Source organism: Micromys minutus (genome assembly GCF_963924665.1).
Source record: "Micromys minutus genome assembly, chromosome: 4".
NCBI classification, from domain to species: domain Eukaryota; kingdom Metazoa; phylum Chordata; class Mammalia; order Rodentia; family Muridae; genus Micromys; species Micromys minutus.
In genome coordinates, this window is record NC_137973.1 from 25,801,285 (window position 1) to 25,827,157 (window position 25,873).

The window sequence follows — 25,873 nt, forward strand, 5'->3', positions numbered from 1 at the left end:
CGGAGACCGAGCTGGGATCGGGCCCCGGGCGGGGGCGGTGCGAGAAGCGCCGAGTGGATCCTGGGGGCGGGGACGGAGCCCGGGCGGGCGGGACTGGAGCAGAGCCCGGGAACGGGGCGGGAGGTCCCAGGGCCCCGGGTTGGGGGGTGGAACCGCACTTCGTCGCCGCGGGGGTGCCGGGACTCCGGCCGCAGTGCCGCCGCCATCACGGACTTCCTGTGGGACAAGCGCACGGGCCTCGCCGCCAGAACGGTGAGCGCGCGGGCTGGCGGACCTTGGGGCCGCGGAAAGATGGCTACCGCCAGACGGGCGACAACGGGATATGGAGAAATTAGGAGTGTTGGGCTCTGGAAGCTGCAGATTAGCGAGGCGAGAGGGAGGGAGTTCGACGTGCTTAGGCGGAGCAGCAAGACCTATAGTAAACTTGGGGGAGCCGTACAAGTGATGAGGTAGCGACAGGAGCGATTCCAGACGTGCAAAAGTTGGACCGAGGGTTTAATATGAACCGAAAAGTGTTAAGGTGGCAGTGTAGAGGAAGAGTTTGACTCTAGGGAATTATTCCGACTTTTCTGAGTAAGAAAGGAAGAAACGAGGTTTAGAAGTTGAGAAAGCTAGATTAGATAATGCTTTTTTCTAGGAAGGACTGCAGTGACTTCGTTGGTAGGTGTCTAAAGTGAGATGGCTTTGATGTTCTTTAAGTTAAGATTGGGTTACCTGGGAAAGTCTCCTGCTTGCGTCTTCTTGGTTTGCTGTCAGCTACTTTAGGCCAACGTACCGTAGGTCGCTTTCCTGTACTTTTCTTGGATTATAACAGTGATTTTGCTCTAATTTTTCCCCTTTGACCAAAAACGGACTCATGAACCTTAATCAGTCCAGTTCATTTAATGGACGCCCAGCTGCCCCCCCCCAAGTATTACTGATATTAATTAAAAAGTCCTTAGTAGGCTAGGGGTAATAGTTCAGTTGATGTGGTGGTGGTGGTCACTTAGCATGCACAAAGCCTGGGTTGATGTCCAGCCTGTGTAAGCCCCAGCCATCTGAGGCTTGTCTGTAATTTCTGCACTTGGAACTGAAGTAGGAGAATCAGAAGACATTCAGAGCTATCCTAGGCTACATAGCAAAATCAAGGCCAGCTTAGGACATGTCAAGCATGGTCTTGAAAGTCGTTCATCCCAGCACTCAGGAGGCAGAAGCTAACAAGATCCCCTGAGTTCTAATTCTGCCAGGTATGCTTAGCAAGTTTAGCCCTACCAGGGTTACATAATGAAACCTTGTTTCAAGAAAGGGAGAGAGAGGCAGTGTTACACCCTTTAATCTCAGTATTTGGGAGACAGTAAAATGGATCTCCGAGTTTGAGGCCAGCCTAGCCTACACAGTGAATTCTAAAACACCCTGTCAATCAAAAAAAAAAAAAAAAAAAAAAAAGGAAAAGCTCAGTTACTGCTATTTTCTTCTTAATAAATCCAGTGATGGGAGGGAGCATCCAGATGGACACACTTTCTTGTTGTACTGGTTTATAACTTTGTGAAAAATCTGGCCAGACATGTGGGAGACATTTGTGGGACCACATCCTGATCTCTAGAACTTGCTCCTATTTGTTACCAGCTGTTTCTAAAATTCTGGGAAACTGAATCCTGCCCTTGTGGCACTCCTAGTCTAGTGGGGGAGATAGGGTGAGCTGTTAATAACTAAAACAACCATGTAAACTAAAGCTTTATTTTGTTTGCTTGTGAAGAACTCAGGATGGCACAGCTGCGCATGTTAGATGGCAGCAGAGATGAACTGTGGCAATATTTATCAGTCACACACTTGTCACCTGTCCTGAACTGTGGCTCAGACCAGAAGGTCTTCATGGAGCCATGTTTGAGGTAGAGCAATTGAATTTGACTTTCTTGAGTTTTCAGCCAAAATTTGTAGGTGGCTATATATACTCCATAAAGGGAAAATTACAAACATAGAAACTAAGGAGTTCGTGTGCTAAAAGGCGCAGGAACGGAAGAAAAAAAAAAAAAAAAACAGCTTTGCATCTTTAGAAGCAGGCAGTCCAAGAAAATGGTTCTGAAAACTCAGCGTTCCTACCATTCTGCTTCTCCTTCCCTTCTAGATGCCTCATCCCCGGAGGTACCATTCCTCAGAGAGAGGTAGCCGGGGGAGTTACCATGAGCACTATCGAAGCCGGAAGCATAAGCGAAGAAGAAGTCGCTCCTGGTCAAGTAGCAGCGACCGCACAAGGCGGCGGCGGAGGGAGGACAGCTACCATGTTCGGTCTCGAAGGTGAGGCCTCCGTAAGAGAGACTGTGCCAGTCACTGGTTATTCATTTATTCAGTAAATGTTCTACGGTTACTTGCTAAGGCCAGTGGGCTAGGTTTGGACTAATGTGCTTGACATGTATTTGGTTCTGGGTTCACTTCCTGCCATTGTTAAACAGAGGGGGGTTGTTGGTATTCTGCTGGCATGACAGACAAGGAGGATTATGAGCTCAAGGCTAGTTTTGGCTTCATACTGAGTTTGAGGTCAGCCCTGTCTACATAATAAGACTCTCAAAGGGAAGAATTTTTTTTTTTCTAGAGGAAGTACTTAGGAATTAAAGCTGGACCCACCAGGCATTGCTGGAATGGTTCTGAATGTATGTAGGTCGGGGAAAACAACTTTAAAAAAAAAAGTACGTGTGTAGGTGTTTTACCCACATCTTGCATCCCTGGTGCCCTTGGCGGTTAGAAGACAGTATGGACTCCTGGAACTGGAGTTAACAGGCAGCTGTGAGCTTCCATGTGGGTCGTGGAAATTGAACCCAGGTTCTCTGAAAGATCGACCATTACTCTTAACCAGTGAGCTGTCTCTAGCCCTTTTCTTGTGTTCTTTAGACAGGTGTTACTGGCTGACCTAGAACTTTCTGTGTAGACTAGGGGAGTCTGGAATTCAGAGGTAACACCTGGTGCCTCTTCTGGAGCCCTGGGACTAATGGTGTGCACTCCCATGTCTGGTTCAGGGAGAACCTTTAAAGAAAGGGCTGCCTAAACTGGCCTAGTGGGACTAGTGAAAAGTCACGGGGGGGGGGGGGGGGATGTCTTTGGCAGAAAGTGCATGCCATGGACCAGCAGCTAAAGAGAACTCATGCGCTAACAAAAAAGCTAGGTCTGCAGTGTTTTAATAATTCAGCGGTATGGTGAGGGATAGACTGGATCAGAGCAGGGCTAAATTTCATTTGGAAACAGAGAGCAAACTGGTTCTTTGTTCTCTTATATCACTGGAGAGGAAGAGGAGGAGCACCTCAGGACTTCTGCAGGTGCCTTTGGCGAGGTCTTAGTGATAGTAGGTGTGAGAAAGCACCACTGTGGTTCTTCCTAAGACAGGACCTCATTGCCTGCTGTGACAGGGAGTGTGGCCTGGACTGACATTCCTAGTGGGTACTTGTTATCCAACAGCAGCTATGATGATCACTCATCTGACCGGCGGCTCTACGATCGTCGATACTGTGGCAGCTACAGGCGCAACGACTACAGCCGGGATAGAGGAGAGGCCTACTATGACACAGACTTTCGGCATTCCTATGAATACCATCGAGAGAACAGCAGTTACCGAAGCCAGCGTAGCAGCCGCAGGAAACACAGACGGCGGCGAAGACGTAGCCGAACATTCAGCCGCTCATCTTCAGTGAGTGCCAGCCCAGGCCTTTTACTCTCCTCATTCTTCTTTAGTCCCTCAGGAATAAAATGTCCCCTTATTCTCAGTCATGCTTTAGAGCATGAACATTGAAGTGGGCACTAAGTGTGCCTACCCTCTTGGAAGCTCCCTGACTCTTGAGAGGCCCCAGATCAACTTTGGAGATAGAAGGTCATACATGCTTTATGCCCTTGATGATATGTTGTATATGTTGGGCTTATGTTGGGAGCAGCTGCTCTGCCCCTGATGCCTCCCTTTTTTTATTTGTTTATTATGAGGATCTCAGTTTTGAAAGGCCTCTGTCTCCCAATCCCTGAACTCTGTGGACCCCCAGCAGGCAATTTTGGGTTGGGGGGCAAGGGAAATCTGCGTCTGCCTAGAAGTGTGCTTCATAGAGCATGGGGTTGTGGGTAACACCGGCAACATCATCACTTTCTGCTCTGTCCGAGCCTCTCCCTGTCCTGATTTGGGTTTGGGGACTTGGGATTATGCGCCGCTCTCTCTTCTCACACCGATCCGCCTTAGCACATCTGACGTGTTCCCTTCCACTGTCCCCCATCATCGTCTGTCCCCCCTGGCTGGGCGCCTGTGACCGGTGACCCCTACACCACCCACCCCGTCTCCCTCCGGCCCCCGATCCGACACCTGGCTTGCTCCGACCCCCCCTACCCCCCGACAGCAGCACAGCAGCCGGAGAGCCAAGAGTGTAGAGGACGACGCTGAGGGCCACCTCATCTACCACGTCGGGGACTGGCTACAAGAGCGATGTACAAGCCAAATCGTAACAATCCTATAGCCTGTAATGGTCCCATAGCCATCCTAATGTCCCATGCCAACCCAGGTCACAGCCTCTTGTGCCTTTTCTCAGTGGAGTTGCTCATCTGGGTGGTTTGAGTTGCTGTTGAGAACTGACCTGTTGTCCACTCCCAGCTCTCATGGCCCCTGGGTTAAAGGTGGTGGGAGTCACACAGGGGTTTCTTCCCCTGCAGACATCTATATCTGTTCCCCCTCCTTCATTTCCGTACCCCAGGTTGCTGTGCCCTGTTTTCTTCCAGTTCATCTCATTCCCCCCTTTTCTCCCTCCCTCTCCCCGACCCTGCTTTCTTTCGTTTCAGATGAAATTGTAAGCACCTTAGGAGAAGGGACCTTTGGCCGAGTTGTTCAGTGTGTGGACCATCGCAGGTAACTATGGCCTGTCCCCTTACTCCACCTCTGTCAGGCATAGAAGATGGTGAGGACATTGGATCTGTTTATCGATTAGACAGGCAGAAGTTCTTAGTCTGATCCATTAGTCACTGATACATTCAATCTGAGATGTTCTCGAACCCAACAAAAGCCTCCCCTGTTGCCCTACAGGGGGGGAGCACGGGTTGCCCTGAAGATCATTAAGAATGTGGAGAAGTACAAGGAAGCAGCTCGACTAGAAATCAACGTGCTGGAGAAAATCAATGAAAAAGATCCTGACAACAAGAAGTAAGCAAACAAAGGAGTATGTGAGGAGGCTGAGGGGCTCTCTCCAGGAGGAAGGCTCCAACTGGGGCTAGGCAGGCAGGGGAATACATCCAGTCTTTTCTTTCTTTCTTTTATTTTTTTTATTTTTTTTTTTATTTTTGGCATGTTTCTCTCTAGCTCTTGCTGGCCTGGAACCTGCTTGTAGACCAGGCTGGCCTCAAGCTCACATAGATACTCCTGCCCCTGCCTCCTGAGAACTAAGAGTAAAGGCATGTGCCACACCCAGCCCATCAAATTTTGGATCACATGAGAGTAGCAGAACATTAGGATAGGTCTATGACAGTCTCTAATCCACTTCGCTGTGTTATGACATCTGCAGTCTTAGAATGGCCCTGGCATTGGTGGGCATCACTCTAGATGACACAGGCCTGTAATTCTAGCCACTTGGGAGATAAGGCAGATGGGAAGATTAAGACAGCCTGGGCAATTTTAATTTTAGTAAGACCTTTTCTCATCAATGGAAATGGTGCTAGAGATTATAGCCCAGGATGGAGTACCACCCAACTATCTCACAGGGTCCTAAATTCAAACCCCAGTAAAATACAGAACCACAATTTGTTCAGGAACTTGAAGCAGGAGAATCAGAAATTTGAGACAAGGGGAGAGATGGCTCAGCAGTTAAGAGTGATAGGATAGGACCTGAGCTTAGTTCCCAGCACCCATATAGAAGTTCAAAATAGCTCTAGATGAGCTAACACTGGTTGTACATGCCTTTAATCTCAGCACTCAGAGGCAAGGGTAGCCAGATCTCTGAGTTTGAGCCCAGCCTGGTCTACAGAATAAGTTCCAGGACAGCCAGGGCTATGCAGAGAAACCCTGTCTTGAAGTGAGGGGGAAAAAAATAGTTCCAGGAGATCCAGCACCGCTAGCCTCTTCAAAAATCTGCAGTCATATGCAATAACTAGCTCACATACTTAAAAATAAAATCTGTGAAAGAAAACATGGGAATGGTAGCAGTAGAACACTAGCCTGGAATGCAGCAGAACTTGATTCTAATTGAAGAAGAATGACAGGCTCTAGAACTGTATTGAAACTGGTATTTATACAGTAACAATTTTGCTTTCATGCTGCTCATAGGCTAAAATTGAGTAAGATTATTACTGCAAAGGTTTGTTTGTTGGTTTGTTTTGAGGCAGTACCTCACTTAGCCATGGCTAGCTTCTGCTCATTCTTGTAGCCAAAGTCAAGGATAGCCTTGAACTCTTGATCCTCTTGTCTGCCTACAATTATAGAAATATACTGAGTTTTATGTGGTATTAGCTATTAAACTTTATTAAAAGGCAAATACTTTACCATCTGAGCCATATCCCCAGCCCAAGTAAGATTTAATAAAACAGGAGTATAAACTTCACCAGCACAATGGCTGATACTACAGTTCAGGAGATAGGACTAGGATGTAGTGGCTCACGAATTTGAGACCAGGATGTGACCAGGACATAAAAAATTCCAGGTCAGACTGGGCTTGAGTAAGACCCAGACAACAAAAATGGTTACTTTGGTAACTGAGAATCCTTATTGTTTGGAATTTCATGCTAATAGCTCTTAAGCAAGTAGTTGTTTTGGTTTTGGTTTTGTTTCATCTTTTTTGAAGATATCATTTTTTTAGATTTATTTATTATGTATACAATGTTCTGCCTTCGTGGATGACTGATCTCATTACAGATGGTTATGAGCCACCATGTGGTTGCTGGGAATTAAACTCAGCACCTCTGGAAGAGCAGTCAGTGCCCTTAACCTCTGAGCCATCTCTCCAGCCCTCTTGTTTCATTTTTTTAATTTGTCTATTTAAGACAGGATCATACTACATAAACTAAGCTGGCCTCAAATTCATGGTGATCCTCCAGCCTCTAGATTCCTGCATGTTCTGATTGCAAGAGTACATCACCCTACCCTGTCTGACAAACAGATTTTGTTTTCCTCGTTTTGAAGACTGAGATTTGAACATGGCCTCTTGCATGCCAGGCAAGCGCTGTGTTCCTGAGTTACAGCTCCCTATTACAGTGAATATGTTCAAAACTATTCAGGATATTACAAAAGTATGTTTGGGAGGGTTTGGCAGGTAGTACTTTTTGGTTTTTCCTTTTGGCCATTCTCTCTAGATGACCTGAATTTTGTTGATGACTTTAATTTTTTTTTTTTTTTAAGTGACAGGGTATCATGTAGCCCAGGCTAACTTCTTCAAACTTACCGTGTAGTTGAGAATATTCTTGAACTTATGATTCTCCTGCCTCCACCTTCCAAATGCTGAGATTAAGGTTCATGCCATCATAGTTGTTATAAGGAATGCTGCAGATTGAACTCGGGCCTTCTGCATGCTAACCAGGCACTCTACCCGCTGGGCCACATTCCTAGCCCTTATTAGTGATGTTTAGCTAGCGTGTTTTTATACAGCTGAAATCAACAACCATGCAGTCTTAACTTTTGGAGGGTGACAGGCTTTGGGAACTTATTAGACATCCGACTCCCGCTATCTCTCCCCAGCCTCTGTGTCCAGATGTTTGACTGGTTTGACTACCATGGCCACATGTGTATCTCCTTTGAGCTTCTGGGCCTTAGCACCTTCGATTTCCTCAAAGACAACAACTACCTTCCCTACCCCATCCACCAAGTGCGCCACATGGCCTTCCAGCTCTGCCGGGCCGTCAAGTGTGAGTGGGGTGGGCTGAGGCGAACGCTGGGGCGGCCCCTTCCTCCATCAGGCGTCTTCTGTATACTTGTATGCTAGGATGCCCTAAGCAGTCAGTTCATTCACACACCTGTTACTGCCATGGCAGCTCCTCTTCCGACTTAACGCACTGATTGCTCTTCCTACATACCCACAGCACTCAGTGTCCTTTCCTCATCCCTTGTGTTTTGGAGAAGTGCTGTACAGCAAGCACAGAAATACTCTTGTTGGACTCTTAGGTTTGTTGGATGAGATGCTCTCACAAAGCAGATGGGAAAACACCGGGTCATTCAGCTGAGGTGCCAGCTTTAGTATCTAGAGAAGTTGTCCCTCTGCATCGTCACAGTGAAGCAGTTTTAATGAGTTGGATTTGCAGAATGTTAGGCAGTCATATAGATCAGTCATAAGACCAAACTAAAACTCCCACTTGCAGCACATTGCTGCTTTTCTATCAAATGAACCATATGTGCATTTTATATTACTAAGGGTAGAGTTTGGGCCAGCCATTTTATTTGGTTGGAGAGCAAAAAGTAGCCCCAGTAGAGTCTGGGCCTGCCTCCTCACTAGCTTTGTCCTTAGTACGAAATAAGGGGTCAGCTGCTGGTATTTAGTACTAGCCACCTGGATTCAGCCTGATCTAGCCTTCTCCCCTGCAGTCCTTCATGATAACAAGTTGACACATACGGACCTCAAACCTGAAAATATTCTGTTTGTGAATTCAGACTACGAACTCACCTACAACCTAGAGAAGGTAAGATGGACAGGAGCTGCCCTCTGTCCAAAGGGGCAGACAACTGGGCCACTTGTCTTTTAGTTAGTTATTTGTGTTCTCCCTTTTACTAATTTCTTTATCTGGCTCCAGCTGGGTAAAACCAGTGTACACAGTGTTAAGTCAAAAGGGAACAATTTAAGAAGTCTTAATTTGAAAGACAGTTTGGAGAGTGTCCACACTCCCTTTCTGAGATGTGCATTTCTGTGTGGCAGGAAAACTCCCATTGCTTGACTGCTGAAGGTCTCAGAACCAAAGGTCCGCTTCACCCTTAGCTACACAGCACAGATTTTCAGACTAGCACATCAGACACTTGGCTCTAGTTGTCTGGTACTCAGAGATTTCCACATTATTCCACATCATTTCTTAGTCTCCCTTTCCTGCTTTTACAGCACTACTGTAGGAGCTAGGTGTGATGGCATATGCCTGTATCCCAGCACTTGGGAGGCTCTGAGGTAGGATTGCTGCAGGTTCAAAGCCTGCCTGGGATACATAATAAAATCCCGTTTTAAACAAAATACTAGGAACCTAATTTTCTTCGGTATATGGGAACAGGCTACATTTTTCAGACTCTGAAGCAGCATAGTCTCTGAGTGTCAGTGAGAGGCGGTTCATTCCCATCTGCTTGGTCCTAGAAGCGAGATGAGCGCAGTGTGAAGAGCACAGCCGTGCGGGTGGTGGACTTCGGCAGTGCCACCTTTGACCATGAGCATCATAGCACTATTGTCTCCACTCGCCATTACCGAGCCCCAGAGGTCATCCTGGGTAAGGGAGCTCAGGACGGCCTGGTGTGCGGGAGCGTGAGGGGAGCAGGTCAATCCTAGGCATCATTACCTCTTTGTCCTCACCACAGAGTTGGGCTGGTCACAGCCATGCGATGTGTGGAGCATTGGCTGTATCATCTTTGAGTACTACGTTGGCTTCACCCTCTTCCAGGTAAGTGGTAGGATAATGCTGGGCTGCTGGATTTCTTGATCTGCGGAGGACATGCCTGCTCAGTACTCCACGTAGTCCATCTGGCAACTAGTCCCCAGTGTCCCTCCTGAGTCCTGTGCTCAGCTCTGTCTTTGTTTCCCAGACCCATGACAACAGAGAGCATCTAGCCATGATGGAAAGGATCCTAGGTCCTGTCCCTTCTCGGATGATCAGAAAGACAAGGTGAACCTTGAGCAGGAGGCACTTGAGCTTTTCCCATAGAATTGTCTGTTACACATTTTCTTCTTTTCATTGATACCTCCCTAGCCCCCACTTACTTTCACTTGGAACCTTCTGATGTACAACCTCCCCTTCCCCTCTAGAAAACAGAAATATTTTTATCGGGGTCGCCTGGATTGGGATGAGAACACCTCAGCTGGGCGCTACGTTCGTGAGAACTGCAAACCACTGCGGGTGAGCCTGGCCAGGGAGAAATACTGTTCACGGTCTAAAGGTTGCTTCTTTCTTAGGGTGGTTTGTCCCTGGGATGCATTTTATAAGTGGAGGTTTGGGTAGGAGAGGGAGGAACATTGAAAAAAAGATAGTTTGGTCAATAGTGGACAGAGGAAAGAGGGTTCACAGAGGCGTGTATGTTAGATAGCCTCTCCTAGAGACAACCAGATGAAAGCAATGGCCTGGATTCCCAAGTCAGAAAGAAAATAATAGACTACCTTTGAAAAGCTTACATCTTAATGTGGAGCTGAGGAAGAGTCATGAGTTTGAGAAGCGTACACAAGTAAAACAATATGAAGGATTAATTGTGCTAGTGGGAAGGTAGGTTGGTCTGTAATATCAGAAATGGTCGTAATGTCGTGATATAGTAGCTTTCAAATTGCATGCTAACCAAGCTTTAAAGGAAGCAGGGATTTGTATGTTGGAACAGGCCTGAAATCCCAGCACTTGGGAAGCTGAGGCAGGTGTTCCAAGTCAGCTGCAGTGCATAGTTCCAGAGAAACCTGGGCTACACAGTGAGATCCCATCTTGAGAAGGAAAGAAAGATAATAAAGTTTGTAAGGCATCCTGCCTCACCTTCTTCCTGCCCTCCACCAGCGGTATCTGACCTCAGAGGCAGAGGACCACCACCAGCTCTTCGATCTGATTGAAAATATGCTAGAGTATGAACCTGCTAAGCGGCTGACCTTAGGTGAAGCCCTTCAGCATCCTTTCTTCGCCTGCCTTCGGACTGAGCCACCCAACACCAAGTTGTGGGACTCCAGTCGGGATATCAGTCGGTGACAATCAGGCTTTGGACCCCCTGCTCCTTGTGTAGCAGCGGGTGTCCAGTACAGGACACTGGTGCTTTTTTATATAAGAGAACAGAGCCAGATCTCGCCCTCTCTCCAGCCCCTGGCTCCTTTATATCTGTGAATATGGGAAATAGTGTAAATATGACAGAACTTGTACCTATCGATTCAACCCCTGCCATGTACATACTACTATTTACACTTCCAACCTCATCTGCCCTCATGTGGGGTCGGATGGGGGCAGAATGACGCAACCAGGTGGTGTCTACCCCATGTTTTATAAGGGATTTTGTACAGTCTTTGTGAAATAAAATGACATGCTCCATCTGACCCCCATCCCTGGAGTTTGAGGTTTGAGGGTACTGGGGTAAAGGGATGAAATGACTTGCACCCATCTGAATTTGGGTATAAAGGCCTCGTGGTGCTGCCAACTTAGAGCCACTTATATGAACTTTGTATAGATGCAATCAGGTAGAACTTGTGTGATCTAGAATAGTGAATGTTAGGAAATAGCTTTGGCCTTGTAAATAGTAGCCTTGAGGCCATATCCTCTAGTAGATCCAGAAACTCATGAAAACTGAGCCTCCCGCCACTGGCCAGTACACAAATATCCCTCTGTGCCGCTTACTTGAGGCTACCTGGGATACGTAGTTCATTCCTGCTGGGAAGTCACGTGGAGGAAGTGCATCTCTAGGCTGCTGAGACTGGCTTAGGGATATCACGTGAGGTACTTCCCGCTTTTGGTTTTCTCTCTCACCCACCCACAACTGAGGCGCAGGCGCATTTTACTGCTGCTGCGGGAATCTTCGCGACTCTTCCGGTTTGTTCAACCAATTGGAGCGCAGGAAAGCGAGTGGACCAAGCACACCGGAGGGAGTTCTTTGGGCCACCACCGCCGTACTGCCGCGGCAGGGGCGTGGAAGGCAGGGGCCGCCAGGCTCACTTGCAAACATGGCTCAGAACAGAGACGGCGGGAATCCATTCCCCGACTCCGGCGAGCTTGACAATCCCTTTCAGGTGACTTGCGCCGGCCTCCTTTGACCAGTCTGCTACTCCCATTTGTGACTTTTGACCCAGGGTAGAAGTGTCGTGAAGGTGTCGGTAGCTCGAGACCAGTGAGCATGGGGGGGGGGGGGGCTAAAGGGATGCGGGCTCTGCCCCTTTAGTGAGCGGATTCTAGCTATGTAAAGTAATAGACTTGAAGGCAAATGTTGGGGACAACGGCGTGGCATAGTACTTGGAGCCACGAGCAGTTTCGGGAAGTTCCTAGGAATTCCTTTGACGCCGATTGCCCGCTGAGCCCAGTCTCTGCTCTCAGGACCCAGCTGTGATCCAGCACCGACCCAGCCAGCAGTATGCCACCCTTGACGTCTACAACCCCTTTGAGAACCGAGAGGTGAGCAATTAGAGGGAGCACGGAATAGCCGGGAAAGCGGAGGATTCCATAAGCCCTGTCTGAGCACACTGGGGACTTTTTTCTTTAATGCAACAAAAAAGATGAAATGTGTTTTTAGCTTCCCGAGAGACGTTAGACAGCCAGGCCAAACCTAATCTCGGGCAAAAGAGCCATCTAATTTTGAGTTGTACAAGTCAGTTCAGGGAAGACTTGTTTGAAGAGAATCAAGGTTGGGGCTAGTCAGAGTCGAGAAACCTGTAAGGTGTACGATCAGAGGGCAGACGAGGAAGGCCAGTGAAATAAAGGTAGGGTGGAGCTGTGGGGTTGTAGCTCAGTTTGTAGAGTGCTTGCTTACCAAGTGCACTACCTTGATTTATCCCCTCAGCACCACATGAAGCCAGAATGGTGGCCTGGGTATACAATCCAAGCACTTGAGAGGTAGAGGCAGGTGTATAAGAAGTCACCCTTGGCTAGTAGCAAGTTGGAGATCAGGATGGCATGTAAGACCCTGTCTCAAACAAACAAACCAGGTGGATCAATTGGTAAAGGCTCAGTTTGCTGCCTAGACTAAAACCTGACTCCAGCCAGTCCCCCAAGAACAATGTGATGAAGGCAAGAACAAACTTCTACAAATTGTCATCTCGCCTCCATGACTCGAGAGCACACACACACAGGAACTCTCACACACAATAGGTAAATGGATTTTAAAACTTAGAAGAGTTAAGGAGATCAAATGTGGATAATGGCTGAACTCTGTGCATGGGAGGCTGCACGTTGCGGCAGGACTGTAAGAGCTCTGAAGGAGTTGCCTAGCTTACACTCACACAAGAAATAGCTCAGGAACCTGGCACAGAGCTGTGAGTCCCAGGGCTTAGCCTGAGGCGGGAGGATTGAAAGGAAACCAGCCCACATGCCTGTCTTCTCAAAAACAAAACCAGAAAATCAGTGAGGTTCCCAGCTTGTAGGGAAATGCTGCTGACTTTGGGTGATGCTTTCAAGCAGACTAGATCACTGAGTCACAGGGGACTAGATGATGTCTAAGGCTTGTCTCCGACAGCCGCCACCAGCCTATGAGCCTCCAGCCCCAGCCCCAGCACCTCTGCCGCCACCCTCCGCTCCCTCTGTACAGTCCTCAAGAAAGCTCAGCCCCACAGAGCCCAAGAACTATGGCTCCTACAGCACCCAGGTAAGGAGGGTGTGTGGGTAGTTGTGGGAGAGCCTGCGCTGGGCCTCACGTTCACACCTGCTGCTCTCTTGTTGGGTAGGCTACAGCCGCAGCAGCCACCGCTGAGCTGCTGAAGAAGCAGGAGGAACTCAACCGGAAGGCGGAGGAGTTGGACCGCAGGGAGCGAGAGCTGCAGCATGTTGCCCTGGGTGGCGCAGGCAGTAAGTGGGTCCTGGTTAGGGTGAGAACCGAGTTCTTGGGAGGAGCATGGGTTCATCAGTTACATTGATGAATTTGAGTTTAATTACAGTTGACACTGCTTCTCAGCCATGACACAATGAATTGTTTTTAAAAGGTTTATTTATATTTTTATTGGTTACTTTATTTATTTACATTTCAAATGTTATCCTCCTTTCCAGTTTTCCCTGCAAAAACTCCCCATTCTATCCTCCCCCTGCCTCCACAAGGGTACTCCTCCACCCACCCACCTACTCTTGCCCCAATGCTGCTCTATCATTCCGTAATGCTGGGGCATCAAGCCTTCGTAGGACCCAGGGCTTCCCCTCCCATTGGTGCCAGACAAGGCCATCCTCTGCTACATATGCAGCTGGAACCATGGGTCCCTCCATGTGTATTCTTTGGTTGGTGGCTATTTATAATATTTTTAGTTTATGCATGTGAGTGTTTCACCTGCATGTAAGTGCACCATGTGTATAGAGACCAGAAAAGGGCAACAGAGCCTTGGAGCTGGAGTTACAAGCTAGTATAAGCCCACATGTGGGTGCTGGGAACCAATTCTGGGCCTCTGCAAGAGCAGAAAGTGTTTCTAACCACTGAGCATTCTCTGCAGCCCTTTGGTGTATGAGTCCCAACCCACTGATACACACCCCCCAACCTATTGGTAGTTTAGATTGAGCCCTTTAGCTGCCTATTGTCTAAAATGTTCTCAATTTACAAAGTAAAGAATTGTAAGGGCTGAATAAAATCGCCTACGCCAAGTTCTCCGTAGGATCCTGAGATGTTTCAATTAATAACTGTTTACTTACTGTTATTTTTTGTTGTTTGTTTGTTTTGTCTTGAAAGAGTCTTATATAGACCAGGCTGGGTTGGAACTTTCTGTCCTGCTGCCTAAGCCCTCAGTGTGGGATTATAGGCATGCATTACTTCACCTGCTGCTTTCTACTTTTTGCCTCTTTACCCATGATTGAGAAGACAGGAGTGGGGCTGGAGAGATGGCTCAGCGGTTAAGAGCACTGACCGCTCTTCCAGAGGTTCTGGGTTCAAATCCCAGCAACCACATGGTGGCTCACAACCATCTGTAATGAGATCTGATGCCTTCTTCTGGTGTGTCTGAAGACAGCTACAGTGTACTCATATATAATCTTTAAAAAAGAAGACGACAGGAGTGGAAGAAGAGGCGAGTGTGTCTCTGGTTGATTTGCACTGATATTTGGTGTCTTTCTGGTATTGTGCCTTACAGCCCGACAGAACAACTGGCCCCCCCTACCGTCTTTCTGCCCGGTGCAGCCTTGCTTTTTCCAGGACATCTCTATGGAGATCCCCCAAGAATTTCAGAAGACGGTGTCCACCATGTACTACCTCTGGATGTGTAAGTATGAGAAGGCTTTTGGGGAAACATTACAGATAAATCTGTTGAATGCCCTAGAACATAGCTCTGAGAGCAAGATACTTCTTAGCATCTTTTCAGGAACCTTTAGGCTTACTCTTTCTTACTGAATGTATGTTCTTAGCCTGCCCCTTCCCTCTGTCATCCTGCATAAATGTATTCTGAATTCTTTCAAAGTTTCTGCAAGGAGATCATGCCTCCTTGCAGAATCAGTCTGTGGGGTTGATTGTCCAGGGCTCGGGCCCTGTCCTTTCCCTCTGCTGCCACATTTGGTGACGGCCATTGGGTATGTGACAGGCTTCACTGCAGTCCAGAAGGTCCCTTCACCCTGTCCCTCTGCCCCTCAGGCAGCACTCTGGCTCTTCTCCTGAACTTCCTCGCCTGCCTGGCCAGGTTCTGTGTGGACACCGGCAGTGGCTCGGGCTTTGGGCTATCTATGCTCTGGCTGCTCCTTTTCACTCCCTGCTCCTTTGTCTGCTGGTACCGCCCAATGTATAAGGCTTTCCGGTAAGTGCTGGGTGATGGAAGGGCTGCAGTGAGATGCAGTGGGAGGTGATGGAAGGGCTGCAGTGAGGTGCAGTGGAAGGTGATGGAAGGGCTGCAGTGGGAGGTGATGGAAGGGTTGCAGTGAGGTGCAGTGGGAGGTGATGGAAGGGTTGCCGTGAGGTGCAGTGGGAGGTGATGGAAGGGCTGCAGTGGGAGGTGATGGAAGGGCTGCAGTGAGGTGCAGTGGGAGGTGATGGAAGGGCTGCAGTGAGGTGCAGTGGGAGGTGATGGAAGGGCTGCAGGCCCCACAGCTGCTCCGACCCTCATTTTTCTAATTCTCCCACATTTTTTTTTCTCTTTGCAGGAGTGATAGTTCATTCAATTTCTTCGTTTTTTTCTTCATTTTCTTCGTCCAGGATGTGTTCTTTGTCCTCCAGGCCATAGGCATCCCAGGGTGGGGCTTCAGGTGTGTGACCTGCCCTCCATCCTCACCCTTCCTCCCACTCTGGGCAATTCAGTTAATGGAATTGTCCAACAAAGGGCCATGTGGACTTTCCTTGGGAGAGGCTAATGTAACAGAAGTCAGGACACTCCTAGCCAAGTAGCTGTAGACAGGCAGAGACTGAAAATTAATTTTCCTGGGGGAGGCCATGTCACAAGAGAAAAGATGAAGGGAGCACCCTGAAGTGAGAAGGATCTGTTCATAAGAATGGCAGGAGAGCTAGGAGCCGATGCTTCTGAAATGACTGATGTAGTGGGACTGGTTCATGGGATGCCGCCATATTGGCCGAGGAATGACCACCGATAGGCATGGAGCATGTTCTTAGTAGACCCAGGGAATGCTGGGAGCCCCAGCAGCGGAGCAGCCTGTCCTCACCGACGCCTCTTCCCACAGCGGCTGGGTGTCTGCTCTCGTGGTGGTGGGTTCCAACCCGGCTGTGGCGGTGCTCATGCTGCTGGTCGCCCTGCTCTTCACTGGCATCGCCGTGTTGGGAATTGTGATGCTGAAGCGGGTGAGGCCCGGCCAGAGAAGGTGGAGCTGGGGAGTGAGGTCACGGGTCCCTCGGGGGTGCTGAGTGGGACATTAGGAAGGAACTGGGGCAGGGCAATCCGGCGGGTGGGTTATCAACTAATGGACTTTCTTGGGTGAGTGAGTTTGTGTGTTTGAGGGAGTGCCAACCCAGAAGGAAAGGCAATAGCAGCGGGAGGCGGGGTGGGAGGGGCCTGCCTAGCTTATAATCGTTCCCTTCTTGCAGATCCACTCCTTGTACCGCCAAACAGGTGCCAGCTTTCAGAAGGCCCAGCAAGAATTTGCCGCTGGTGTCTTCTCCAACCCTGCAGTTCGAACCGCCGCCGCCAATGCAGCTGCAGGAGCTGCTGAGAATGCCTTCAGGGCCCCGTGACCCCTACTGCAGCCGGTGGGATGCCCTGGCTCTGCCACCTGTGGGAACTAAGATAGCCCCTATCCCTCAAGTCTCTGGGATTCGGGGAGCCATCACCACTAGGTGACTTCTATAGGGCTCTTAATTCCACAGCCATGACTCTAAACCTGACTTGAGGTGTGGAGAGGCTACTGTGACTCTGTCATTATTTGCCTTTATCTCCCACCTGGCCACACTGCAGCCACCTCTCACATAACCCCAAACCCAGTTTCCCTCTGCTGTGCTAAGGATGTCTTCTTCCGTTATTTAAATTAAAAAAGAAAAAAGGTATAACTGAAACTCACCCATTTCCTGGATCTTTACTGGAGGTTAGGACATTGTGTGAAGTGGGGGACTGGAGTGGAAACACTCTTGTAGGGGAGGTTGTGCTTATCAAACTGGGCAGGCTGATAAGACGCTGAAGACATCAGGAACCCCAGCTCAGTTTGCCACGCTTTTCTGTTAATGATGAGCAATCGGTCACCTTTGATGAAGATTGTGCATCCCGGGAACCTGAGGCGTTGGGTAGGGCAGAAAACAGACAGACATGATCTTCAACTGGCCTGGCTTCAGGGCGAGGTTAGGGATGGAGGAGGGCCTCTCCCTAACTCCTCCCCTCTCCAGGGTTGCTTTCAGACTACAACTCCCAGGATGCATTGCACCAGTCACCACACCCCTCCGCACCACGTACCAGCCACCATCCCCTCCCCCCCCCACCTCCACAGCCTGACCTGCTGCAGCTGGAGGAGCTAAGGAAGCTGAGCATGGTGGGGAGGGGAGCGGGTCCGGGACTCTGGAGACAGTTTCCGCGACCTCTCCCCACCAGGCGGCCCTGAATCGCCAAACGCACCTCTAGTCCTTGCATGCAGACCTTTCCCCTCTTCTGTAGACTCGTTTGCATCCCTCTCGCTTTTGCCCTCCCCACCCTTCCCTGAGCTCCGGAACGCTACTCTTCAGTCTGGGAACAGCCCTTCTCGGCACCCCTCTTCATTAAGGAAATGCAATGAACCGGTGCCCTCGCGTCCTCATCGCCTCCCCGGGCACGGTACCCGTTTGGTGGTGGGGAGGGAGCCCCTCACTGTCCCTTCGTGACGCCCCTCCTTTGGGCCTCCCTCCAGCTGGCGTCCCTGGGCGATGCCCCAGAGGACCTAGCCAGGAGGTGGGCTTTACAGCAAAGGCTGTGGAAAGGATAAAGATCCGGGGCCTGGGTGCTTCTGAGATGCTCCCAAGTATCAGGGGGGACCGAGCGAGGTGCGGGCAACTGGGTAGCAGGCATGATGCCCTCGCCTAGTGACTCCAGTCGCTCGCTGACCAGCCGGCCCAGTACCCGGGGCCTTACCCACCTCCGCCTCCACCGACCCTGGCTGCAGGCCCTGCTCACGTTGGGGCTGGCCCAGGTGCTCTTGGGTATCCTGGTGGTAACCTTCAGCATGGTGGCCTCCTCTGTCACCACCACCGAGAGCATCAAGAGGTCCTGCCCATCTTGGGCTGGGTTCTCGGTGAGTCGGGTACAAAGAGTGCAATAGTACTGGGGTGGGAGAAGCTTCTCAGGCCCCACCCCTCCTCACCTGCAACCCACATGGTTGTCTTTCCTTCTTCTCCCGGTCCTCTCCCTCCTTGCAGAGCTGGGTGCATCCTGTGGCAAGGGGCTCACTTAGGTGCTTTCCCTGCCAGACTGAGCCTGTGCCCACTCTGTCCCTAGCTGGCGTTCTCCGGGTTGGTTGGCATTGTGTCCTGGAAGCGGCCATTCACTCTAGTGGTAGGTGCCAAGGCCCCATGCCCACTGGGAGGCAGGTGCCCAACACGAGAGGGGATATACCCTTTATGCCCTCAGGAGCTTTCTAGCTAGTACAAGGCTGACAGAAATTGTCTGTTAGAAGAGGGCGGCTTATCCTGTGGGATAGGAGTGCCGGCGATGGTCCCGGCCCTGAGATGGCACCCTCTTTCCCTCAGATCTCTTTCTTCTCCTTGCTTTCGGTGCTCTGTGTCATGCTCAGCATGGCTGGTTCTGTTCTCTCCTGTAAGAATGCTCAGCTGGCCCGGGACTTCCGAGAATGTTCCATGGTGAGATTTGAGGTGGGAGACCTGGAAAGAACTGCTTAGGAGAGATGTGAGGGACCCCCCGAGTTTGCTCTGATCCAGGCTGCCTTGCCCTCTCCACTCCCACACAGGAAGGGAAGGTCTGCGTATGCTGCCCCCCTATTCCCTTACACAGACCTTGTCCAGAGTGGGGCCAGGAGCTGAAAGTTGCCCTTAACTCCACCTGTGATGAAGCCAGAGGGGCCCTCAAGGTGAACAAGCCCTCGCCAATCCCTTCCTTCTATGCCGTTACCCTGGGTTTCCTCCTTCCCTCCCCTCCTGGAGTTCTCAAAGGCTCAAGTATGTAAGGTTTCCCTGAGCCCCTTACTCCCCTCCTTCATCCTCCCTTCTCCAGAACCTGCTCTTCAGTGTCTGTGGGCTCACCATTTGTGCTGCCATTATCTGCACCCTCTCCGCCATTGTCTGCTGTGTCCAGATCTTCTCCCTGGATCTGGTGCATATGGTAAGAGAACCAAGGCCCAAGCAGACGGGTGTGGGAGCTGGGTGTGTGCTGGGCCTGCCAAGCATAGCTACAGGTCTGGATTTTGAGCTTGGGGCTCCGGGTCACCTGAGGATATTTCTTGCAGGGATGTTTGGTACCAAAGGGAGGGAGAGTCAGGAAGACCAGATGATGTGAAGCCGGGAAGGTCCTAGATGAGAAGGGGATATAGGATGGGTAGTCATATGGTGACAGGGTACAGGTGACAATTATGGATATATGTGAAACTAAAAGGGAGAGATTTATGGGTGGGCAGGGCCAGAGCTGGGGGTACAGTGTGGGACAGGATGAAGAAGCTGGGTGTGGCTGATGAAGGTTGGAACTGGATATTCTCGGTGGTGGAGGTAGGGCCATAAAAATAGCAGAAAGGAAAGAAATTTGAAACCAGGCTTGCTCCCTAGCAGCTTGCCCCTGAACACTCAGTCTCAGGCCCCCTGGGGTCCCTGGCTTGTACATCCTCGCCCCCAGCTCCTCTCTTACACACCATGCTGGACTTGGAGGAATTCGTCCCACCTGTGCCTCCCCCACCTTACTACCCTCCGGAGTACACCTGCAGTTCAGAGACAGATGCACAAAGGTAAGACTTGGGGTGGGGGGAGTCCTGGGGCGGGGGCGGGGCCTGCATTGTCGGGGAGGCTTAGGTGTGAAGTAGGAGTTATTTTCCACACCCTGATCCTCTCCCTCCTCCTGCCAGCATCACATATAATGGCTCCATGGATAGCCCAGTGCCCTTGTATCCTACTGATTGTCCCCCTTCTTACGAGGCCGTCATGGGGCTGCGAAGAGACAGCCAGGTGAGGAAAGGGATTGGTGTAGCTGTGTAGCTGGGAGCAGTGTAGAGAGCCTAGAACGCTGGCTTGTTGGATAAGACTATCAACAGTTCTCATGGTCTCTATTAGCACACCCCACCGGCGTCTTTGACCCGCCCTCGAGCTGCTGAGGCGGGTGGGGGACGAACCGGCATTTCTCTTCTAAAGATGTGCAATGGAAATTGATACCCCCTTAAGCGACTTACACAAAGCCAACTGCAGTGACATCTGCCTATAATTACAGCACTTGGGAAGTGGAGGCAGCAAAGTCAGGAGTAGAAATGCTAGTCTAGGCCACTCAGTAAACCCTGTCTCAAAAACAAACAAAAAGCAGCAACATAGCTGCTCTGCAATCTCTGGTTTGTAGGTTTTTTCCAGTGCATCATGGGAGTGGTCATGTCAGTATGAAGGGCTGAACTTTTTCTTTTTTTTGTTTGACCCTGTGTCTTCCTGCAGGCCACCTTGTTTGATCCTCAGCTTCACGATGGCTCCTGTGTCTGTGAGCGGGTGGCCTCCATTGTAGACGGTGAGCAGAGTAAGGACAGGGTGGCGCCAGAAGGGGGGAAAAACAAGGCTAAGTTCAGGGGAAGCTTTGGAGTTAAGAAACTGCTTCTTAGAACCCTGGGCCTGTCTCCTTGAGGATTAAGCTGGAGTCATAGTGGGTAAGAGCCGGTGCCATCATGAAATCCTACCTAACATTCCCTTGCCACCGTAGTGTCCATGGACAGTGGGTCCCTGGTGTTGTCAGCCATTGGCGACCTCCCCGGGGGCTCTAGCCCATCAGAAGACTCATGCTTGCTGGAACTCCAGGGCTCTGTGCGCTCCGTCGATTACGTGCTCTTCCGCTCCATCCAGCGCAGCCGCGCAGGCTACTGCCTCAGCCTGGATTGTGGCCTCCGGGGTCCCTTTGAAGACAGCCCCTTGCCACGGAGACCCCCACGGGCTGCCCGCTCCTATTCCTGTTCAGCCCCTGAAGCCCCACCCCCACTGGGTGCCCCCACAGCTGCTCGCAGCTGCCACCGGTTGGAGGGCTGGCCGCCCTGGGTGGGACCTTGCTTCCCCGAGCTGAGGCGGCGCGTCCCCCGAGGAGGAAGCCGCTCAGCTGCACCCCCTCCTGCCCGAGCACCAGCTCGACGCTTCAGTGATAGCTCAGGTTCCCTCACCCCACCCGGACACCGGCCTCCTCACCGGACACCCCCTCCACCACTGCTGCTGCCAAGGTCTCACAGTGACCCAGGCATTACCACCTCCGGCGATATCGGTGAGCCACTCCCTCGCCTGGTTTGGGGAAGGATAATCCACTAGGATTGGGTCCCTGTGAGGTTCCTGAGGGGGAAGGTGAAGTTCCTGCAGTAGTCTTTCCTGAGTGCTCAACTCCCAGGGACAGAGGCTTCATGCCTAAGCAGGTGGTAGGACTTGGTTTTTTAAACCATTTCCACGGCGCCTAAGTCTTGGCTACATAACCACTCAGTTAATGCAACAGATCAACCAGAAGTCTTTAGTTACTAAGAGGTAAAGCCAAATAGCTCACAGGCACACAGGAAGTGTCCGAACTCCCATCCGGTGACCCTATGCTGATCTGGGAAGGCAACGGCAGTAAAGAACAGCACTGAAGATCCCATCTTCCTACATGATAGCGTCTAGTTGTAGGCAGAGGTGATCGCTCCGTGAATGCTGATGAAGGAGAGGTGTGTTCATACAGCAGTCTCACACTGTCCTTGTTTCTCCTCCCCAGCTGACTTCAGGGACCTTTATACCAAAGTGCTCGAGGAAGAAGCTGCCTCTGTCTCCTCTGCAGACACAGGTCAGGCGTGTGGGTAGGCAGCTGCGGGGTGTGGAGCCACTGGGGAGCCCACACACATTTCTTGCTTTTTCTCTGCAGGGCTCTGCTCTGAAGCCTGTCTTTTCCGCCTAGCCCGCTGCCCTTCCCCCAAGTTGCTACGTGCTCGCTCCGCTGAGAAACGCCGCCCAGTGCCCACCTTCCAGAAGGTCCCCCTGCCTTCAGGTCCTACACCTGCTCACTCTCTAGGGGATCTGAAAGGAAGCTGGCCAGGCAGGGGCCTAGTCACTCGTTTCCTCCAGCTGTCTAGGAAGTCCCCAGACCCTACAGGAACTGGAGCCCATGGATATAAGCAAGTAAGCATTAGGGGAACCAGAAAGCATCCCTAAAAAAGCCTGGCGTTTTAGGTTGACCTATACGGACGCTCTCTCTTCTGTCCTCTTCTAGGTGCGCAGGAGCCCATGGGGACGACCAGGTCGGGAGAGCCTCCACCTTCGCAGCTGTGGTGATTTGAGCTCTGGCTCCTCCCTAAGGCGACTTTTGTCAGCCCGCAGGTTGGAGCATGGCATACGCCCACACAGCCTTAGCCTCAATGGAGGCAGCCGCGAGACTGGGCTCTGATTTGGGTTTGTTACAAGGAACAGATCAGAGGATGCTGGAGCCATAAGTATCAGCTGGTTAGGACCAGCAGCCTTCAGCAGCCTTGTGCGCCACTGGCTGGTTCAAAAAGAAACCCTGCTATATACTCTCCCAAGGTGTTCCTTTCCTGCCTGCCTTTGAGGGCTCCTGTTGCTTGCCTCTGTCCCTTTGAACGGCAGAGCTTCTGTCCTGTGCTGCATGGGTGTTCAAGTTGTGGGAGCAAATGCCCCCTGCTTACAGCTTTGACAGAGGAAAATTAGTAACCTCCTCCCCGCATGAGTGCCTCTTTCTGATATCCAATGGCACTATATGGGGGCAAAAGCCTGAGTGTTTAAGAACACGATTTGTGCCTTGCCAAGTGGTGGTAGGGCAGGCAAAAAGACATGAATCTAGGTGGCTTTTCAGCTTTGTCACCTATAGCTGCATGATCTCAGGCAAGCTATTTAACCTCAATTGCCTGACCTATAAAATATTGTGAACATGAATGTTTGTAACACTGAGTAAGCCTTCAATAAATTTCCATTTCTCCCTTCCCTCTTGGAGTGTTCTGTTGTTAGTAGTGCTGTGACTTATTAGATATTTGAAATAAGGGCTGGAAGAGATGGCTAAGAGCACTGACTGCTCTTCCAGAGGTCCTGAGTTCAATTCCCAGCAACCACATGATGGCTCACAGCTATCTGTAATGGGATCTGAAGCCCTCTTCTGGTGTGTCTGAAGATAGTGACAGTGTACTTATATACATTAAATAAATAAATAAATCTTTAGAAAAAAATATTTGAGATACAGTTTAGTGTGTCTTCTCCTCTTCCTCCTTTTTTGTTTTTGTTCTTTCTTCCTGAGATAGGGTTTCTCTACAGAGCCCCACATGTCTTGGAATTCACTCTGCAGACCAGGCTGTCTTAGAACTCACAGAGATCTTCCTGCCTTTGCCTCCCAAGAGCTAGGATTAAAGGCATATGTTATCACTGCCAATTTTTTTTTTAAAGAAACCATGTTTTGGGTTTTTTGTTTGTTTGTTTTATGGAGAATTGTGCGTGTGAGAGTGATGTATCAGTATGCATATGCCAGCTTATGTGTGGAAATCAGAGGATAGTTTTGTGAAGTCAGCTCTTGGCTTCTGGTAGGTGGGTTCTGGGGACTGAACTAGGGTGACCAGGTTTGCACAGCACAGAATGACTTGTGTGTGCATTCTGATAAATGTGAGACTGCACATGTGGAAGTCAGAGGATAATGTCAGACCTTGCCTCTTACCTTGTTTGAAACAGGGTCTCTGGGGTTGGAGAGATTGCTCAGCGGTTAAGAGCACTGACTTGCACTTTCAAAGGTCCTGAGATCAAATCCAGCAACCACATGGTGGCTCACAACCATCTGTAATGGGATCCGATGTCCTATTCTGGTGTGTCTGATGACAGCTACAGTGTACTTATATATAATAAATAAATCTTAAAAAAAAAAGAAAGAAAAGAGACAGGGTCTCTGTTGTTTTCTCTGATGCATCTTCTGTCTCCTAAATCCTCATTCTACCATAAAAGTAGATTATACTGCCTGACTTAATGTGGGTTTGAAGTCTTTGAATTTGGTCCTCATGCTGAAGGCAAACAGCTTACTCACTGAGCTATTTCCCCAACCCCAACCTTAAACAATATAAAAAAGTATGTATAGAGCTGGAGAGATGGCTCGGGGGTTAAGAGCACTGACTGCTCTTCCAGAGGTCCTGAGTTCAAATCCCAGCAACCACATAGTGGCTCACAACCATCTGTAATGGGATCTGATGCCTTCTTCTGGTATGTCTGAAGACAGAGACAGTGTACTTATATACAGTAAATAAATCTTAAAAAATATTTATTAATGTGTATGGATGCTTTGCTTGCATGTATGTCAGTGTGCCAAGTGCTTCCCTAGTGCCTGCAGAGGCCAGAAGAGGATTTTAGATCCCCTAGGGCTGGAGTTATTGTCATGTTGGTGCTGAGAACTTAACCCTGACCCTCGGACGACCTGTAACCACTGAGCCATTCCTCTAGCTTACCAAACTTTTGAACAGTTGATTCTTCTGTCGCCACCTGCCAGGTGCCGAGACTGCAGGTCAGCATTATCAAGCCGGCTTTACAAAGCTGTTGCTCACCTCTGCAATCGACTAAGATGCTTCACCAGCATCTTTCTTGTGAGTTTTCTCATCTTTGAAGATACCACAGTTTCCTGTTTTTCTTCTTACTTTACTCTCTGGGTATCTTTTACCAGCTTTGACACTTTATGTACAGTTCAACATATATATGGGTTTGGGGTTTTTTGTTTTGTTTTGTTTTTTGTTTTTTTTAATTTTGAGATAGGGTCTCTTTAAATAGTCCTGGCTGTCCTGGAACTCACTATATAGACCAGGCTGGACTTGAACTCACAGATCTGCCTGTCTGCCCACCTCTGCTTCCTGAGATCTGGGATTAAATACACCAACATGTCTATTTTAATATATTTTTATTAAAATGCAATTATGTTAGCTCCCCTTTCCTTTTATTCCCTCCAGCTCCTCCCATGTCTCCTGCTACTCCCTCTCAACTGAAAGTCTCCCCTGAGTTATGAGTGTTTTGCTTGCTTGCATAGTAAGTGCACTGCACTCATGCTGGATGCCCAGAGACCAAAAATGGTGTCATCCCCTAGGACTAGAGTTTCTAATGGTTATTTATAAGATGCCATGTGAATGCTGGGAACCAAACTTGGATCCTCTGCAAGAGCAGTAAATCATTCCTCTAGCACCCAAAATCCATTTATTTAGGTGTGTGTGTGTGTGTGTGTGCGCGCGCATCAGATCCCATTACAGAAGGTTGTGAGCCACCATGTGGTTACTGGGATTTGAACTCAGGACCTCTGGAAGAGCAGTCAGTGCTCTTAACCACTGAGCCATCTCTCCAGCCCTTGTTTTTTTCAAGACACGGTTTCTCTGAGTAGCCTTGGCTTATCTGGGAGCTCGATGTGTAGACCAGGCTGACCTTGAACTCACAGAGGTCTGCCTGCTTCTGTCTCCAGAGCGCTGGGATTTGGTGTACATTTGGGCTGACAGTCGACTTCTTGATTCCGGTTCTCACACCTGGTCTTCCCCTGCTCTTGTCTCAGTAATCACTCTGCAGTACCCATTCGCATATTCCCAAAAC

General features: G+C 49.8%; 2 protein-coding genes across 10 annotated transcripts; both read left to right on the forward strand.

Moving 5' to 3' along the window:
• LOC308419676 (dual specificity protein kinase CLK2) lies at positions 1 to 17,215 on the forward strand. 7 transcript variants are annotated; one of them, XM_080915436.1, is made up of 20 exons: positions 1,787 to 1,868; positions 2,105 to 2,274; positions 3,427 to 3,655; positions 4,344 to 4,431; positions 4,780 to 4,846; positions 5,021 to 5,137; positions 7,658 to 7,824; positions 8,498 to 8,592; positions 9,246 to 9,375; positions 9,464 to 9,546; positions 9,689 to 9,768; positions 9,909 to 9,999; positions 12,148 to 12,225; positions 13,283 to 13,411; positions 13,491 to 13,611; positions 14,871 to 14,999; positions 15,365 to 15,524; positions 15,868 to 15,969; positions 16,399 to 16,516; positions 16,760 to 17,215. In XM_080915436.1, the coding sequence occupies exons 1-20, from the start codon at positions 1,860 to 1,862 to the stop codon at positions 16,904 to 16,906; spliced, it is 2,310 nt and encodes a 769-aa protein (XP_080771562.1). In that variant the 5' UTR covers positions 1,787 to 1,859; the 3' UTR covers positions 16,907 to 17,215. The 7 variants fall into 7 exon arrangements, with proteins under 7 accessions (XP_080771560.1, XP_080771558.1, XP_080771559.1 ...); XM_080915434.1 differs by lacking the exons at positions 1,787 to 1,868; positions 12,148 to 12,225; positions 13,283 to 13,411; ... (4 more) ...; positions 16,399 to 16,516; positions 16,760 to 17,215 and adding exons at positions 1 to 252; positions 10,636 to 11,570; XM_080915432.1 differs by lacking the exons at positions 12,148 to 12,225; positions 13,283 to 13,411; positions 13,491 to 13,611; ... (3 more) ...; positions 16,399 to 16,516; positions 16,760 to 17,215 and adding an exon at positions 10,636 to 11,573 and having other exon boundaries at positions 1,163 to 1,868; positions 3,430 to 3,655.
• A 435-nt stretch (positions 17,216 to 17,650) lies between these two features.
• On the forward strand, positions 17,651 to 23,263 carry ENTREP3 (endosomal transmembrane epsin interactor 3). Of its 3 annotated transcripts, none has more exons than XM_080915414.1 (12): positions 17,651 to 18,423; positions 18,627 to 18,683; positions 18,878 to 18,988; positions 19,096 to 19,215; positions 19,359 to 19,466; positions 19,904 to 20,079; positions 20,197 to 20,296; positions 20,768 to 20,837; positions 21,027 to 21,572; positions 22,047 to 22,115; positions 22,194 to 22,447; positions 22,539 to 23,263. In XM_080915414.1, exons 1-12 carry the CDS (start codon positions 18,199 to 18,201, stop codon positions 22,710 to 22,712), a joined length of 2,010 nt encoding a protein of 669 aa, XP_080771540.1. In that variant the 5' UTR covers positions 17,651 to 18,198; the 3' UTR covers positions 22,713 to 23,263. The 3 variants fall into 3 exon arrangements, with proteins under 3 accessions (XP_080771540.1, XP_080771542.1, XP_080771541.1); XM_080915416.1 differs by having other exon boundaries at positions 22,227 to 22,447; XM_080915415.1 differs by having other exon boundaries at positions 19,907 to 20,079.
• Positions 23,264 to 25,873: the final 2,610 nt, after the last annotated feature.

Excerpts from the sequence above, each read along its gene's own strand:
- LOC308419676 (XM_080915436.1), top strand. Across the intron at positions 5,138-7,657 it reads AAAGATCCTGACAACAAGAA|CCTCTGTGTCCAGATGTTTG; the intron begins GTAAGCAAACAA and ends ATCTCTCCCCAG. Across the intron at positions 13,612-14,870 it reads TGCCCTGGGTGGCGCAGGCA|CCCGACAGAACAACTGGCCC; the intron begins GTAAGTGGGTCC and ends TGTGCCTTACAG.
- ENTREP3 (XM_080915414.1), top strand. The coding sequence starts at position 18,199 with ATGATGCCCTCGCCTAGTGACTCCAGTCGCTCGCTGACCAGCCGGCCC. Across the intron at positions 18,989-19,095 it reads ACTTCCGAGAATGTTCCATG|GAAGGGAAGGTCTGCGTATG; the intron begins GTGAGATTTGAG and ends ACTCCCACACAG. Across the intron at positions 22,116-22,193 it reads TGTCTCCTCTGCAGACACAG|GGCTCTGCTCTGAAGCCTGT; the intron begins GTCAGGCGTGTG and ends TTTTCTCTGCAG.